The 18,325-nt window shown below is 42.3% G+C and overlaps 1 protein-coding gene across 13 annotated transcripts in view; it reads left to right on the top strand.

The window, feature by feature from the left end:
* kif1aa (kinesin family member 1Aa) overlaps nucleotides 1-18,325 on the top strand; it is an 81,598-nt gene that overhangs the window by 57,658 nt on the left and 5,615 nt on the right. For 4 of the 13 annotated variants that reach the window (XM_050054516.1, XM_050054526.1, XM_050054529.1 and 1 more), the window contains 15 exons: nucleotides 288-396; nucleotides 1,687-1,753; nucleotides 1,861-1,945; nucleotides 2,045-2,150; nucleotides 5,126-5,152; nucleotides 12,534-12,648; nucleotides 12,762-12,895; nucleotides 12,988-13,049; nucleotides 13,132-13,277; nucleotides 15,141-15,329; nucleotides 15,468-15,539; nucleotides 15,656-15,777; nucleotides 16,022-16,165; nucleotides 16,309-16,501; nucleotides 16,588-16,706. In XM_050054516.1, the coding sequence (XP_049910473.1) occupies nucleotides 288-396; nucleotides 1,687-1,753; nucleotides 1,861-1,945; nucleotides 2,045-2,150; nucleotides 5,126-5,152; nucleotides 12,534-12,648; nucleotides 12,762-12,895; nucleotides 12,988-13,049; nucleotides 13,132-13,277; nucleotides 15,141-15,329; nucleotides 15,468-15,539; nucleotides 15,656-15,777; nucleotides 16,022-16,165; nucleotides 16,309-16,501; nucleotides 16,588-16,706 (1,690 nt within the window). Of the gene's footprint in view, nucleotides 1-287; nucleotides 397-1,686; nucleotides 1,754-1,860; nucleotides 1,946-2,044; nucleotides 2,151-5,125; nucleotides 5,153-10,496; nucleotides 10,521-12,533; nucleotides 12,649-12,761; nucleotides 12,896-12,987; nucleotides 13,050-13,131; nucleotides 13,278-15,140; nucleotides 15,330-15,467; nucleotides 15,540-15,655; nucleotides 15,778-16,021; nucleotides 16,166-16,308; nucleotides 16,502-16,587; nucleotides 16,707-18,325 lie in introns of all 13 variants that reach the window. The other 9 variants (XM_050054527.1, XM_050054519.1, XM_050054522.1 and 6 more) reach the window with 3 other exon arrangements.

Here is an 18,325-nt window from a genome sequence, read left to right as displayed (position 1 = left end):
ACATGTAAAATCTGAAATTACCTAGATAAACAAAGATTCTCTCATGAAGTTTAGTGGTGTTCTCCTTTAAGAGAGGACTGCAGAGTTGCCAGTTAATCTGCTAAAGGAAAGGAGCTCCTTCTACAGGACTGAGTGGTTCCTCTCTTCCCCTGCATCACTGATTTCCTTTCTTCTTTCCTCTCTCTCTTTCCTCTGTAGGTGTAGAGCAGCTCCCTGCTGTTAGCCTCTAGTCTGCTGCTGTCTCCCCCCTACCTGTCTTACACTCTCTATCTCCTTCTCTAACACAGTTCCTGCCACCAAGCTGACAGCGATGACCCGCCCGCAGGCAGGACCTTGTCACTGCAAATATGATCTCATGGTATTCTTTGAGATCTGCGAGCTGGAGGCCACTGGAGAGTGAGTATCCTGTGTCACCCCTCGCCAAGCACTCAGTTTGGGATGATTTGGCAGAGCTTTCCATGAAATTATTTTCTAGTATTGTTACAATCCAGCTTGTAAAGGGAAAGGGAAGCAAAATATAACCAGGAGAACCAGAAACAGATCAGCCCTCCCTTGCTGCACCTTGTGTCTCTGAACAGGTGAGGTTTTTCTACCGGTGTGATAATCAGTTTTATTGAGTCTATGCCTGGCCCAGTCCTTTGGTAGATTTGCAAGTACCTCAATACTAGTTTTACAGTTAATTGCACCCTCTGGATTGGAGAGCCACACGGGGTGTCACTCTAATCAGGATTCTTCAACTTGTCAGACAGGATGCAAAGAGTGGTGCCGTCCCCAAAGAGGTTGAAAGGAGAAGTCACGGCATCATTTCATTTCATATCAATGGGCACAACACATGCCTAGTGAAATTTGTCTACACATGTCAAGAGGCTCAATAGGAGGTGCACTATAATAGATCATGGGGAATGATTGATTTGTTTTACTGAGGCCTTGGGTCTGAGTAATTTTGTACAAAAGGAAAAGACATGGGTGAAATTTGAATTTCTGTAATTATTAAAAGGTCCGTAATTAAAGGCCATAAACAAATGCTTCCTGTATGCAAACCTTCTATTGTATCCTTCGTCATACAGTTGAGTGGACCCAAGAGTTCTGTTGAGCTCACACAGAGGCCAAAAAGAGCGCACCTGAAAAGCACCTTAGAGGACACCATCCCGTTATCACTAGCTCCGTCTTCTGTGACCCTCCAACACTGCAGCTCCAGTGACATTAGGGATGTGTCGTGTCCCATGATGCTTCTCAAAGTCAAGGATGCTTCCTTGGTAGTACACGTCCCTCCAAGTTGGGTCTTACAGAGGCTTCTTCCCAGCGTTCAGTGAGGACACATTGGAACAAGCTAGCGTCACTGAAGAGGCCCTGTCTTTAATTCTGGCAAATTGTGTGCAAAGAATTGTGGGTTCTTAATGCCCGCTGAGCATACACACATGCATCCTTGAAAATTCTCATTAGAATTTGAAGGTTCCTCGACACTGGAACAGTCCTTTGGCAAGATTTGATGATGTAGCCTCCTTAAAATTCAGCTGTTTAAGGATCCTTCCTTGACTTTGAGAAGCACCACTAGCTTTCACTGAATAGCCTTGGCCACCCCCACTCTTTGCTACCTGCCTGAGGAGCCAGGGCCAGCCAGGCGACCACACATCCTACCTAGCAAACATGTACTAATGAGGCTTGTTTTCATCTGTGTCTTTCCAGCTACATCCCTGCTGTGGTGGACCACAGAGGAGGAATGCCTTGTCATGGCACATTCCTGCTGCACCAGGTAAGTCACACTGTGAGCTAATATAAGATTTGGAATTTTTTAAATGAACTGCACACAACCACAAATCTTCTTCTTTCTTTCCTGCCTGTGTTTTTTGACAATCACAGGGCCTGCAGAGGAGAATCACTGTTACCATTGTACATGAGTCAGGAGGGGACATGGAGTGGAGGGACATACGTGAGCTTGTTGTGGGTAGGTTTGTTTTTCTTACCCTGACAATCAAACATCCCATCAGCTGTGGTGTTACCTTGTGTACAAGCTGTTCTAACTGAGGCACTTTGGTTTTCGTAGGTCGTCTCCGCAACACCCCAGAAGCTGATGAGACCATCATTGACCCCAATATTCTCTCTCTCAACATCCTGTCTGCTGGGTATGTCAGGCCCATGCAGGATGACCGGTATGTACTGGTGCAGACATTTGATGGAGTCGATCAGATCTGTGCAAGTGGAGTAAAACACTGAGTCAGGCTGTATCAGATTTTCAACACATTAGGGGAGAGTTCAGTATTATATGTTTGTTTATTCAAAGGTTGTGGCAGCTTTGCTGATTTTGGAAACTTCTACATGGTTCAGATTTTCACGTCAACAATAGTGTTATCTGAGGACCTCACTTGATTACTGTTGTGGCAGCTCCTTCACTGGCACACGGGCACATGCATGGCAGAATGAACAAGCTGTACCTGTCCAGCAGAAAGCATGGCAGAGGAGAATGTTATAACAAATCCCAGCAGGTTATTTTCTTATTTATCGTTGTGTCTGCATGAGTAAAGTTCCCTCTGTCTAACTGCAGGAGGCCACACATAAATAAACCCAAGTGACGATGAGCAAAGTGAATCAAGGTGTTATTTAAGAGCAGTTTTTGAAGTCTGCCACATCAGTAGTTATGAATTCACTTGTCCATGCTGGCTGTGCGACCCTCCTTGATGTTAATTTGTGCTTCCTGTTCGTTTGACTGTCATCGTGACGCCTACATGTTGCAGCTCACCTTGTTTATCACCTCACCTTTAACCCGTCTCATCTCACAGCCATGATTAGATCTACTAACCCAAACACTGACCTGCTTATAGACATCAAGAATTTTGAATTCACTGTCTCACTGCTGAACGGACAGGCTTTCGTTAAAGGTATACTATGCAGGATATTTCTAAAGAAACAGAAATAAAAAAACAGTGTATCATCATTGTGACCCACTCTCAGTTTGTGGTGGCCTTTGCCTTCTGCCTGGATTTTCTAATTCTCTTCTTCAGCACACATCCAAGAGGAAGCTACAAGTATCATGGACACAGTGCCAGGAAAAAACGAAATACGGCAAGGCAAAATGCCAATCTGGGGTCGGCTTTCGCTTTAAATTTCACTGGTGATACTGTTTACACACACTAACTGGCAGTTCCTATATAGTATACCTTTAATTAATCCAGTAACACACCAATATGAAATTAAAATGCATGGCTTTCTGACTCCAGCATCACGTATCACTGCAAATAGTGTAAAATGACTAACAAACCTTGAACAATCTATATCTGGACTCAATATGACGCCATAGTGTACAGTGGACATACAACATTTCATCATCACTTTATTGAATCCCTTGATTAAAAGCCCTGTGATTTTGGGTGTGTTGCAATATTGCAGCCTAATTTGTAGAGTAGCAGGTGTAGGTGTAGCCTGAATGAAACGCACAGGAAACAACAACCCAACAGACCAGTGTTGTTGTTAATATACATTGAATGTCTTACTAACATCATATAATTCACCATAAGACAAAAGACATGAGGTAGCGCTTTGTGACTGTGACATCTAATGTAAAAAAAAAAAAAGTAATTAAATTGTGTATAATATTTGTGTTGTTCTGCAGCCAGCCAGTAGAGGGCAGCAGATTTCTTTAAGACTAGAGTCCCCAGAATGTGAACTTGTGTTTAGACATGTTTATTCAGGATATACAGTCATTACTGACCACTGTTAACTCTTCACTGGCTTGTCTTTTAACATCTAAAATCACTCATTATTAACTTCACCTCTGCATAACTATTTAGTGGCAGCTATGTTTAGTGTATTATATTGTAGATTTTCTATTAATGTATTTAGCCGACATTATTGTACTATCCAAGTTCAATTTGTAAGAACTGTAAAGTATTTTTGACATTTAACTTATGATTTTGTGACCCCTCTGTTTTTTGGCTCATTGCTTAATCCCTCTGCTTTCCCAACCACTCTCCAAAAAGCCTAACAATGCACCACCCAGGCCTGGGTGTACTGAGTTTTTTAAGGGTCAGTTCAACCCCAAAATCAAAAATACATATTTTTCCTCTTACCTGTCGTGCTCATTATCAATTTAGATTTTTTTATGATGTGAGTTGCAGAGTGTTGAAGATATCGGCCGTAGAGATGTCTGCCTTCTCTCCAGTATACTGGAACTAGATGACACTCGGCTTGTGGTGCCAAGAGAGCCAAAAAATACATTTGAAAAACTCAACAGCAATGTCTCTTCGCAGAAATCATGACGCGGTGACTCAAGATAATCCACAGACCTTGTTGTGAGCAGTTTCATGTAGGAACTATTTTCTCTCTACTAGGGGTGGAAATTTCTAGGCACCTCACGACTTGATTCGATCACAACTCATAGGGCTATAGAGCAAATATAAAAGGATTATTGACGCATTTTGATGCATCACAAATTTAGATTTCTATACATGATTTATTTTTCCCACACCCATATTGTCCACCAAACTTCACACTCCGACCGTATCACTGTGCAGAAGGAAACATACTACTGCAAGCTCACCAAGCACCGCTTAGCGAGGAGGACGCCATTAGTGTTTGCATCTTGTGCTGTCATGAGCACGAGCTTCTCATTCATGAGTAGATGCACGCTTCCTTCTGCGCAGTGATACAGTTTGCCGGTGTTGTTTTGTAGACAGAAAATAGATGCTGTACGGGTATCATGGGGCAGAAGGAATACTGGAGAAAAGAGAGGGCAGACATCATTGCGGCCAATTTTTCCCAACACTGTAACCCACACCAAAACAATCTAGACTGATAAACAGCACTACAGGTAAGAGGAGGAATATGTGTTTTTGATTTGGGGGTAAACTGTCCCTTTAATCTTAAGCAACCAAACACTCCACGCAGCACTGTCCAGCGCCCCTGCTTGACCAGCTTTTTTTTTTGACCATGGTGCTGCACCCTTAAGGTTTTCAGCCCTCAATGTTTGTCCTGTTCAGGCCTCACTGGCCAGTAATTGGGTTTAAGGGCTCAGCACCGTGTCAGGCTGCGGTCCAGTGTCTTTCAGAGACTAACATCAAGGTATTTATGGATGCTAACATTTTTCTCCCTCCAGTCCACTAACAGAATGTTGTTTTTTTTGCTTTTGCAGACAGTTTCTTGATTCGGACATGCCTAGGTATATTATTTTGCCTCTCTTCTCATGCTCTTAAGTTACACAAACACCTCATCTTTCTAATGTCCTCGACACCCTGTCATTCCTACTCAGCGTCCCGTGATTTCCTTCTCCTACTCCGCCATTTCTATCAGGAATTTCATCTGTGCTTCTTTGTTTTCTCCCCCTCATGTGAAGTGAGGGATGTGGTTCTGCATGTCCCCGGTTCTCTTGCTGCGCTGGGTGTGTGTTTGAGCTGTTATCAGGCTGCGGTTTATGATGGACAGGGTCTGCATGGCTCGCTTTGCTTCAACGTGAATCCTTGGCTGTGTCTCTGCTGGAGGTGTCGTGGGGCCAGTATCACACTCTTCTGTTTCCACTTCAGCAGTTGCTGCAGGAACTAAAGAGGCTGATTTTAGAAAGTGAAGAGACAGAATTTGGTCAGAAACTGAAGTTTTAAAAGGGACCTATTATGCTTTTTGTATTATGTGTCTTATATATAGTGTTAGGATCAAGGATGTTTATATTAAATGTGGCCAGATTTTCAAATTATGAGGTAAACGTATGTAAAAGTAATCCCTGTGAGAAAAAAACGCAGGCGTCAGACCATTCTTAATACTCTGTTTCTAATAGTTTTTTATTTTTTATTTTTCCTCTGGCTACAGTATGACGTCATAGTGTGCCATAGTGTGTCCAGGCACACTACTGCAAGTGTTCACATTACGTAGCCTACGCTGCTACACATAGCTATATGCTAACATCAGCAATTCCCTTTGGAACATGCTTTTATTGGTAATTTATCATTGTAAATAATTACCGCTATTCTGCGTTACAGCCATTTACCGGCTGCAAGTATGCTACCAACATATGTAGCTACATGCTAACATCAGAGAATCATATAATCCTAGTTGCTGATGTTGTAAATTTTTCCCTGATTTCAGATTTTAAGACTGCTGCAACATGTCCGGTTGTGTTTAGGAGCCAGAAGTGCTGGTACACTCTGCTACAGTCATTCCCCGGCTGAAATGATGCTGCACAGTATTGGCAACTTTTTTTCCAATCAAAGTAGCTAGCACTAGCTCCAGGTCGCCAGATGATGTCATACACTCATTTGCATGTGGGAGAGCCACATTCACAGGTAGACAGAGAAATCTATCTCACAACAGGATCTTCGTGAAATGTTCTTAATTATACTCTGACAGAAATGGAAGAATTTTACAACTTGTAAATGGCGTGAGAGCTAAGGTAAAATTAGCCACATAAAAAGAGCCCACCTAAAAAATCAACATCAGTTCAAGTGTATGCTATATTGAAAATATTTTCACAGCTTTACCTTGTCATCAGTCAGCCATTTACAGCGGGAAACTGACGCTGATACTGTTACTCTATTGACAAAACAGTAATTTTACCTCACAGAACACAGTGAGTTGCTGGTCTTCCACTGCTCCTCGATTTGTTAGTTACTTTTTGTCATTGTTTAACTTTAAGAACTGACCCAACTGTGCCAGTATCTGCTTAGATCGATAACACACAATTCTCAATAAAAGTTCAGTCATGAAGGACGCCCAGCGACGCCTTACCCACCCTGTCTGAGGCCCAGCCGGTGCCTGCACAGTGCTGCAAAACAATATATTTGAATATATTTCTCGCTTTTTCCAATAGTCTAAATGAGTCACTAAATTTGTTCCACAGTCGCTTTTTAGAAATTAAGTCACTAAGAGGGTCTGGAAAAATTGCTAAACCAAATGAGAAAGTCGCCAAGTTTGCAACACTGACGCTGCAGAGATGCCAAAATGCAGAAGACCCATAAAAAATGACCAATCAGAGCACAAAGACAGAGGGTGAATACACCTGTTCCAGCAAAGACACTAAGAGAAAGATAGTGGGGTTTTTTTTGTTGTTTTTTTTACATGAAAGCATGCAAAAGTGTTTTTGTAGAAACCCAAATTACCAGGATGAAAATGAAAATGAGCATAATAGGTCTCCTTTAAATGTTGCTGACATTTTTAAGGAACTATCTTTTCACTCTGTCCTTCTCATGAATGTTTGCAGGTAATTATTTATTCGCAGATTAGTTTTAAAAAGCAGCATCCAACATGATCGTGCTCCAAATGATTTACAGTGGTCGTACCAAAACAATTCAGTGTGGGTAAGAGGTGTTAGTACTTGCCAGTAGAGGGCGTTAGTGATCCATTATTACAACACAGTTACTTTGAAACAACAAAGGCAAAGAGGTGCATCCTGTCCTGAGCAGGAGTATTCAGATAATGCTGGAAAACTGTTATTTCCTGCTTTCTCCACTCCACTGTTTATTATTTTCATAATGAAGTGAAGCAATAGTTTGAATCCATGAACATGATTATGTTAGTTAGCTCTAATCCCACAGAGGGAGAGTGCTTCCCATCACAGCTACAGAATATTAACAGGAACACTAGTCATCCACTCTTACTCAAGTGCTGTAATATGGATCACATCATTTACAGTACCCGCTCTGGCACGCTATTAAAATGCAGCTATTAAAATGTAATCCACTGAACCATTACCTCACCAGTAGCACTTTGCTCAAAATCGCTGCAATGTTGTGAATATTTCTGAATCTCAGTGTACCTCGGTGAAACTCTGCCAAACACCAGAAACAAACGGCCTTACATGTTCCGCCAGCAGCATGACTTCAATCCTGGCTCCCGCATTTTTAGGAGGTAGTAAAACGCAGAGGAGCACATGTTGGTGTAGCGCAAAGAGGAAATTGCTTCCTTGTAGTGTAAGCGAACACTTCTCTACTACTAGGAAAGAGGTGTTCGTGTGTGATGTGTGTGTGTGTTAATACACTTGCTAATTACTTAAAAAACACTCTGAATCCCCCTTTATTCACACAGAGTTCTCTTCACTAGAGTCAACTCAGTTCATTGCTGTTTGCTTTCTTCTGGGTGACACATTGTTCACTTTCCCACAAGGTCACCTCGGTCCAAGGCCAGTGGGCCCAACATCTGAACCTCATGAAGAGTCCATTCAGCCTGTTTTTATGGCTTACAGAAACATTAGTTTCCTTTTACAATTCATGCTTGGATTATCTTTTTTTAAATTTAAGGCAGTACTGTCCGGGATTCAGGCCAGAGGAGTAACTGGTTTCACTGTGTGATTATTCCCCCTCGGGGGAAATGGGAAAAATCGTGTACATTAACGTATGGAGGGAGTAAATCAGAGGCGTAACAGAAAGCAGGATTGTTTTGCTTGAGTAATGGCCATGTGCTGTTATTTGACCTTTTCAGTGGTAGAGCAGAAGGAGAGATTGCATCAAGTCAGTGACTACGTTTACATGCACCAAATATTCCCTTATTCTAAAAAAGACAATATTCTTATGAAGCTGTTTATATATCGAATGAAAATGAATATTCCACTAATGTTTCCATGTACATGCAGCCGTGCATTCATTGATTAAGGTGCCTTAACATGTCGTTAATCACGTCAAAATTTGGAAATGTGGAACGACTGGAGCCATTTGTGCAATTTTGCATTTTTGTGTCAAAATAGGTATATTTCAGAGTTTTCAACCAGTGGTCTTACTCACCAGATGTAGACAGTAGCTATAAGCTTGCCACTGGCCAGTTATTTATGCCGGCATTCACCCTCCGTCATGCTTTCTGCATCTTACTGTTGTCAAAATCCCCTCCGTTGTGGGAAAGAATAACAACAACCTCCGAGCGAACAGCTTACATACCAAAAATGGCAAGTTTTAATGAAGATTTGGATCGTGCAATAAGGCATGCGCGCTTTTTTCTTTATGTTAATTGATGTAAAAATCTACAATGAATAAATCAACTTGTGAACGTGACTCTGAAAACCCCAGACTCAATCTCGCAGGACTCTCATGCTGGATGTTGATCTGTTAATTTTCCTTGTCGATGCCTAAATAAAAACACTTTTTGTGCTGGGGGTCTGATCTTGGTCTGTTTCGACTTCCCACCAGATCAGCAAACTTCCCATTGCCGCTGTTAACAGAGCCGCTCTCTTCCCGGAGAGTCTGCCCAGTTAGCACAAGCTAACCCACGAGCAGCGCTAACACCCAACACCGAGCTGTTAAATGGTCCCAACAAACTTGCACCAATACCAACACGGCTTGAACAGTTAGCTCTGTCACTGTGTGTGTCCCCAGCCCAGACCCCCTGAAAGCCGCTCAGCCTTGCAGCAAATTTCGCCTAGTGGCCATTCGCAGTATTGCAGCAAAAACTGTTGTGTAAAACTGTTGAGGACACTTTAAACGGTAAACAAGGTAAATTATGACTCTTTCGATTCCGAATTTTTGAGCTGTGGAAGTTTTATATTTGTAAAACTTTCCTCAAGTTGATAAACGGTATTTAAAAATCCGTGACATCATCATAATGTAAATGAGCCGAGCGGGAACTCATGGGCGAGGCCAGTGGGATAAACACTACTGCGCATATTCAGTGGGCTGCACGCTGTGGAAGTTAACCTGGAGGCTAGAAAACTTTGTCAGCGTATGCACCAGACAAGCCACTCCATTGGAATGCATAGGTGCCATCTTGGGGTCTGGTATCTAGTTATTATTAAAATCTATGGTCCCACCACTCCGTGACACTATTTTGCAAGAGCACCGTCACTGCAACCTGGGCTTAGCGCCGCCCACGACAATTGTGATTGGTTTAGAGAAACAAAAACAAACCAGAGTGTTTTTCCTTTATAGCAGAATGGTAATACGGTGATTCCAGACCTCACTCAAGCACTGACTCCAGAGATAGGTCTAACTACACAAGACTATTCCTTCGACCACTTTCTTGAAAAGCTCTGTGTTGCGATACTTGCTCATGTCCTGTTAAATTCCAAGTCTTTCATAGTGTTTAAAAGAAGGTGTGTTTCTTCTTCTGACAAGGAATGTGGGCTTTTCTTTTGGGCAAACTGTTGGCAAGTTGGCTTGTGTACTACACATGACCGTGAACAGAGGCAGTGTGTCGCAAACTGTGGTAGAAACCCCAGCTGATATGCATATTCTAAATGCGCTGCATCCATGTCCAAAGAATGCTCCTAAAACCTGAATGATAGCAGCATGTCCTTCATGTTAATTGGAAAATGCTTCATTCAGGATATGTTCGTGTCAAATCCAGAATATTGTCATACTGGGAATACAAGTGGAATATTAGTGTGTGTGTAAACGTAGTGAGTCAGGACCTTCTGCAGGATTTCTCAACAGCCTCTTGTGTATGGGTGAGCTGTACTGTCCTTGGCAGTGTTTACATAATGAGATAACAGTGTGAAAAAAGACAAACACCATCCCAGCCACACAAGCGCACAACCACAACATACTGCCTGATTCTCACTTTCTGTTCTTTTGCTGATTTCTTCTTTCTCACAGCATTTCCTTGGGAGTTGACCATAGGTATTTCACTGCCCTGTCCCTCATTTCGTCTGGCTGTCTCTCTCATCACCCCCCTCCCCGTCCTTTTTTTCTGTACCAATAGTCATCTCTGCTCTCTTTGCTTTTCTGTGGTGTTTTGTACAAAGCAGAGCATCAACTCAGTCAGCCTGTTGCATGCAAAAAGATTTCATCTGCACTTTTGTTTTACTGAGATTACAATGTTTAAATACTGTAAAATGCCATTAGTAGATTGATAATGACTGTTTTTATAAATCATAATTTTATGTTCTCAGTGTATCAAATCAGATTTTAGTCCACGTCTTTCTGTATTTGAAGTATTGTGGATTATTATAAATATTATTATAATTATGTTTAAGGGACATTTCACCCCAAAATCCAGCATACATATTTTTCCCCTTACCTGTGGTGCTATTTATCTGTCTAGATTGTTTTGGTGTGAGTTGCAGAGTATTGTCATGCCGCGGTTACTCAAGATAATCCACAGACCTTGTTGTGAGCAGTTTCATGTAGGAACTATTTTCATTCTACTGAGTTACATCCGCCACCGTATCACCGTGCAGAAGGAAGCGTGCATCTACTGCTAGCTCATTTAGCATTGAGCTAGCTAATGTTACGGCTCAGCTGAAGAGTACACCATTTACTTTTACGTCTCATGCTGTCAAGGGATGGGAATTGAGAACTGGTTTCCATTACATATTGTCCCATCCATCAGAATCATATGTCTCCTTTCAGCTTTTCAGTTTCTTTTATCGATGCCGGCTGTTTTTCTGACAGATCCGCATTGCAAAACAATGGTGTCAGGCAGACTCGGCACATTTTTTCATTGACCAAGAAAACAAAATGAAAACAAATGCTGTAGAAATATTCTCTCCTTTCATTAATACAGTGTTCAGACTCAAAGCCAATAAATAATTTGTGTTAAAGGGAAATTTCAGTTTATTTCAACCTGTCTCCTATCGTTCTAAATTTGTTTCAAGTCACTAGTGACATAGAAATAATAGTTAGCATGTTAGCCGTTAGCCTAGATACAGCCGTAGCGTCAGACTTGTTAAAACGTAATTGAACAGGCATCCTTTCAAGTGCAAAGTTAGTCCACTAAACAAGCTTTTTCTCCACAAAGACCGCCTCATATCGTTAGGATAAATGTCAGAGAACATATAGAAAACGACATGTAAACGTGTTGTCTTACCTTACCGGTGTGCTGCCATGTTTGTTGTTTACCATTTAGCTAAGGCTGCAACCGGTCCCATTCCTTGCAACAGAGGTATTCCTCTTCTGTGGGCACTGGGGTACAGCATTCACAGGTAACGTTACACCACCGATCTCCAGAGCTAAATCCTTCCAGCAGCCATTCCTCCTCTGTCGTGCTCTAACGTTACCTGTTGTGCCTCTCTCTCTCTCTCTCTCTCCTCCTCCTCCATTCTTCAATTTCACGAAGCTCTTCGTCAGTGTATTCTGGCTCAAATAAATAAGGGCGGCCATAAAACTCTGCAAAATCAAATTCCTTTCCGAAATTTCCCTTTAATGCTGAAAACCTGTGCAGACCTACTTTTTTTCACACAGGGAATTGATCGGGAATCAGTAAGAGAATCGATAGAGAGTTGGACCTTTTAGCAGAATCGATAATGGCATTGGTATCAAAAAAATGGAGAATGGGACTCTCGTCCATGTGTAGATGCACTCTTCCTTCTGCATGTGCTTTGATCACCACAAGCTGAGTGCCATCTACTTCCATTAAACTGGAGAGAAGGTAGATATCTCTACGGTCGACATCTCCACCACTCACACTAACTCACACCAAAACAATCTAGACTGATAAAAGCACTACAGGTAAGGGAGTGTATGCGTGTTTTTGACTTTGGGGTGAACTGTCCCTTTAACATCTCTGTTGTTAGGTTGACAGACTGTTAGCATGGGTCTAGCTCTGACTGCTTATTTGTTATTTGGGTAGACAGGGTTCAATTTTGACTGCTGATTTATTTTTTTGGCTTCTTGTCACTCGGATCACCTCAGGACTTTCTACCGCTTCGAGGCTGCCTGGGACAGCTCCATGCACAACTCCCTGCTACTAAATCGAGTCACTCCATATGGGGAGAAGATCTACATGACCCTCTCAGCCTACTTAGAGGTACAGCACACTGCCTGCACTCATGAGATGCAGGAATAGCTCTTATAGTATCAGAGATGATGTTTGAATTACTCCACGGGATCAATTTCAGAAATGCCTTTTACAAATTGCAGATGGAGAACTGCACCCAGCCTGCAATCATAACCAAAGATATCTGCATGGTGTTTTACTCTCGAGACACAAAGCTCTCAGCCTCCCGCTCTATCCGAAACCTGTTTGGTACTGGAAGCCTCAGAGCAGCAGATGGGTGAGTGTTAAACTGCTGGCTATAAAAAAAAGACATGATGTTGCTCCTGTGCTCTCTGTGTTGATAAAGAGCTCTTTCTTTTCCTTTTCTAGAAACCGTGTAACTGGAGTTTATGAGGTCAGCCTATGTAACCTGGCAGATGCAGGAAGCCCAGGTGAGAGTCAAGACAAAGTCACCATGTTGCATTGTTAAGCTTTCATCTGCAACATTTCTAATCCTACACGTGCCCACCCCAGGTATGCAGAGGAGACGCAGGCGGGTGCTGGACACCTCAGTGGCCTACGTCCGTGGGGAGGAGAACCTGGCTGGGTGGAGGCCCCGTAGTGACAGCCTCATTCTGGACCACCAGTGGGAGCTGGAGAAACTCAGCCTGCTGCAAGACGTGAGGGCGTTACTTACTTTTCTTTGATAGCATGTACTACTTTTATCAATCAGTTAAAGAAAGATGCTGCTAGCCCTCATTTATTGAACCTACATGTACCAAAACATGTGTCTCTAAATCATCTATTTAGAGTGGAAATAGACAAGTTTTTGCTCTATGATTATGAAGTGTTGATTGCATAATGTAATGGCGATAGAATAATGACACCATTGGCTTTTAGACTGGTTCTCTAAGAGCCTTGTATTGACTGTGCAACTCTGCCACTAGATACGATCTCCTGTGAAAATGCAGGCTTGATTTACAAAGGAAGTGCGTTAGCCATTGCGCAACCAAAACAGAGGATAGCACTTTTGTTTTCCCAGTTACCAAAGAGTATCAGTGTAAGTTCTTTGTAATTACTGTCCCCAGTAGCAGAAACGGTGGATGGCCTAACAACTGAAGTAACTGTGGAAAGCAAAATGCAGTGTGCCCTGTGCTGTTAGTAGTTGCTAGGCCCTAAAGAAAGCGATGCAGTTATCTTTGCAACAGCGGGGCCAAAAATAATACCAGTTGGGGGGATTGAGAAGATTTGGTCATTGGTTCAAATTGTAATTTGGATTCAGTCCCTGATTTATGCAATATATATATTACATGCGAAATGCACTCTTTTATGGTGACTCGTGGTGTGTTTATAGGAGGGCTTTTCAGCCAGATTTGTGTCGCTGTTGTTATGCTGTGGTTACCAGTCTTCATCATAAATATGTCTAAGCCAGTGGTTCTCAACCTTTTTCATGCGTAGCACCCTTAAATTGATACATGTCAGATCACGGATCCCCATTTGATAAGATTTCACTTCAGGGACCTCCGTCTGAAAAGATTTTGGTTGTTAGATATGATTAAGACCAGAATTCTATCGTCAACTACAGTTGTCGAGAAAAATGTGGAGGAAGTGAAGCCTACAATGAGAATAGTCACTCTAATGACGCTTAATCACATTCGGCCCACTTCTGTAATGATTTAAGTTGCGTTAAGTTGTTCGCACTTTTCTGGGAATCCTCTGTAAGAAGAACCACAGGTCTAAGCACACTATTACTGTCCTTAATGTTTTTGAATAAACAAACATTTAATTATTCATATAGCACTTGTTGGGATTACAGCAAAACCCTCAAATAAATGCAACGTGAATAAAAACTACCAACATAATTTAAAAGAACACAACATAAAATGGAAAGCTCTGAAGTATGAAATATTTGTATGAGTAACTCACATAAGATGTTTCTTAAATCTCAGCTGGAAATATAAAATGAGTCCTCAGGTTCTTGTACTCAACTGTGAGTTAAACTTTAAGTACTGTTACAGAATTTCAAGACAAGAACTTTGTCGTGTTTTAGCTGCAGAAAACTACAAGACATCCAGGCACTGATCTCCTGATGTAATGTCACCAGATTTTAAAGTTCTCCGGGTTAACAAATGCATAAAACTGGCTATCACCAGCATAGTAATAATAAGAAAAACAGCCAAACTGAGGTATAAGGGAGCATGTGAAGGAAGAATAAGACAGGGCCTGGGATAGATCCTTGAGGAACTCCACAGGTCAGAGGAGTACAATCAGACAGTTTCTCAGCAATAGATACTGATAAGTTACAATTAAAAGTGAACCACTCAAGGGCTACACAGTGCCAGATATCCCAACACACTTCCTCAGACTATATAAAAAAATATTATATGATATGAAAGCAGCTGAGCTCCTGTTGGAAACCAGACTGAGATTTGTCAAATATACTGTTGACATCCAAATTCCAGAAGTTGCTTGCAGAAATTTTTCTTTCAGTCTCAGCGAGGAAAATTGTCAGTGATTCTGATGTTTTCTCGCCATTCCCTCAGGTGGAGAAGACCAAACATTATCTACTGCTGAGGGAGAAACTGGAGTCCACCCTACTCATGGGCCAGGAGTCCCTGCAGTCCTGCCTGACCGAGGAGCTGAGTGACTCTCCTCAGCCCCCTGAGGTCGACCCAGAGGTCAGCTCCAGCTCTGAAATCACCACTGAGAGGCAGAGGGAGCTCGCTGCTAAGGTCAGCCATTATTGCTTTCATTAGTCTTGATTGTATTTCCCTGCCAGATAAGAATTTGTCCTGTTCTATGACGTCAGTCGCATCAAATCCGCATCTAACCTGAGAATAAATTTTGAGCTCTGTCTTTTTTACACGCAGTGTTTGCGGCTGCTCACCCACTCCTTTAACCGAGAATACAGCCACGTGTGTGTCAGCGCCAGTGAAAGCAAGGTGGGGCTCAAACACACACATTTTTACTACTCTTGGAAAAAATATCTGATTTATCTGCGTCAACTATTTCATCACAGTTTAGCGAGGATGCACCTGTGTGTTTGTGTGTGTTGCAGATCTCAGAGATGTCAGTGACGATTCTTAGAGACTCCGCTTCAATCTCCGCTCTCAACACAATCACACCCTCCTCTACATGCCCTTCGCTGGTTGAGGGTTGCTATGGAAATGCTGAACTCAGGTCAGTCCCAAGATGTACTTATAGTAGGGTTATTGTTGTGTATTATTTGTTATCCTTTGTAGCTATGGTAACCTTTGTTGTGTGCCTGTAGTAACCAAATTTTGTGTATTGCAGACTGTGTTCCTTTTTTGTTTGGAAGTGTGATAGCATGACTTATTTAGGATGGTTTAGTGTTTTGGTCGCATCAAGTTCAGGGAGCTGCATTGTTACTAGGGCTCATAAGCATCTTGTTTCTGTACTGCAGACCCCCTATGCCTCGCTCTCGTGCCGTCAGTCCCACCCCTGACACACAGCAAGACGCTGAGGCCAAGAAGTCCGTCAATGGAGCCCCTGACACCAAACCACGCATCCGCAAATTTGTCCCTGATATCCAAGAAATAAGAGTCAGGTGAGTGTGCCACAGTGATGCCGTGGGTGCATCCCAAGTGTCTAAGTTAATATTTCCTACCTTCTCAATCCTCACTTGAACCGGTTGTTGTTCTGGTGGAGACATCTCTCTCATGTGGTGATATTTCATCTCTATATTTGCAGCCCCATTGTGTCAAAGAAGGGTTACTTGCATTTCCTGGAGCCACACACCAACGGATGGGTAAAGCGCTATGTTGTTGTTCGACGGCCGTATGTCTACATCTACAACACGGAGAGAGACTCTGTGGAGCGAGCTATCCTCAACCTCTCCTCTGCCCAGGTGGAGTACAGTGAGGACCAGCAGGCCATGCTGAAGGTTGGTGAAAACCCCCTCTTTCTGCTCTCTTATCAGTGGAAATCTCAGGTATGGTGTAAATAAGGTTTTTTTGGCTCTTTCAACAGACTCCGTACACGTTTGCCGTGTGCACAGAACATCGTGGAATATTGCTTCAAGCCACTAATGACAAAGAGATGCACGACTGGCTGTACGCATTTAATCCTCTCCTTGCTGGAACTATCAGGTAAATTTAAACACAAAATTATAACTAGGAAATGTGTCTTTAAAGGTAGAATATGTTAAATGTCTAAAAACAAGTTGTATATTTTGTTGACTTGTGCACTTACATTATCCCAAATGTTTCCAACAATGTGCAATGCCAAAGAAATCTGTATTTTTATTCAAAGTGATGTTGGGTTTCATTTGCTGATTGTCTGGGGTATCATGACATCCACTTTACCCCATATAGTTGCTCTAATTTCCAGGGACACATGGCAAACGTCAGATGCGTCATTGTAAATCCCACAATGTCAAAGAATTGTACAAATGTTTTATTAACTACATGCCATTTCGCAACACAGTAATCCAACACAGAGACCTAATTTATTGATATATCGATCAAGGTCTCTACAATGTGCTACTATGACAAGTGACTCATGCCAGCCACCAAGCTGCTGCGTATGGTAACCTCATAACATTACAACAAGCGCTTTCAAATGTATGCAGAATTCCTAAGCAGTGGTTTAAGACTTTGCTTCTGGTTTTTATTTGAAATCCAAGTAGTGCCGACGAATCACATTTCAGCAGATTTTGGTTGCCTCCAGGTAAACAGTCCTTGTGGAGAGCAAAAGATGTGGAAAGCATTGGCTGTAATGTAATCTCAGAACCCACCTGCAATTGTCTGACAGGGATTTAAATTTTTATCAGCTTTTTTCTAATTGATCTGTGTTTATAGAAAGCCGAAATGTTGTCTGGACCTGTGTCAAGTTGCTAATTGAACTATAAACAATATACAGTGCATTGAAGAGGAAGTCTTGGCCCTGATATGGGCTGGCTGCACTGGATCTCCCGAGATATTGTCCATTGCCCCCAAGCCCCCAGGAACATTATCCCCCATTATCACTTCTTAGTCTGTCTCGTGATGTCATTGGGCCCAAAAAGACTTTTTCCCATACACTTACATTCTTAAAGAGACATTTGTAAAACAGTGGATGAATTCCTGGGGTATCACAACCCCGACGAAATGACTCATTTCACTAATGGAATTTGATCCATTCGGTCTGATAAAATTTTGAAAGTCACAAAGAGCCGCACGATTAAATCATTGTATCCACATTCAAGTTAGCGGAGCGCGAAACCTAGTTGGTGTTACTGTAGTGTGCTTGCACTTTTGTGAATAATTTTACACACAAAACTCAACTTTTTTGGCTTCTGTCGTTACTGAACAGAGCCCCGCCTCCAACGCTGTATCACGTTCTCCTTAGGCCTCATTTACACCGCAAGCGATGCGTTCACGTAGCGCTCGCTAACGGTCGCTGTTTAGTCACGTTTTTATTTGGGCGAGCATGTTAAAGGTAGGATCTGGAGGATTTTCAAACAAAACAAAATATAGACATATACAAATGAAATCCTGCTTAATCATCACCTATGGGCTTCTACTCATGTGTGGTGGTGACTCTGTTTGCAGAGCTCCTGCCCTTTAACTGTATTTTGATGTTTTTGTGAGCTCGGACCGCTTCTGGGCGGAGATTTCCCCAGCCAATGAGAGAGCGCAGGTGCCGTGCCCAAACGTGTCCGAGCGTGCACCAGCGCAAGCCTTGCCTGAACCTCTTCTGTGAAGCCTTCTTCCGTACCACCGGGCTC

Source organism: Epinephelus moara, chromosome 10 (genome assembly GCF_006386435.1).
Source record: "Epinephelus moara isolate mb chromosome 10, YSFRI_EMoa_1.0, whole genome shotgun sequence".
Taxonomy (NCBI): domain Eukaryota; kingdom Metazoa; phylum Chordata; class Actinopteri; order Perciformes; family Serranidae; genus Epinephelus; species Epinephelus moara.
This window is presented reverse-complemented; position numbering and strand designations above follow the sequence as displayed.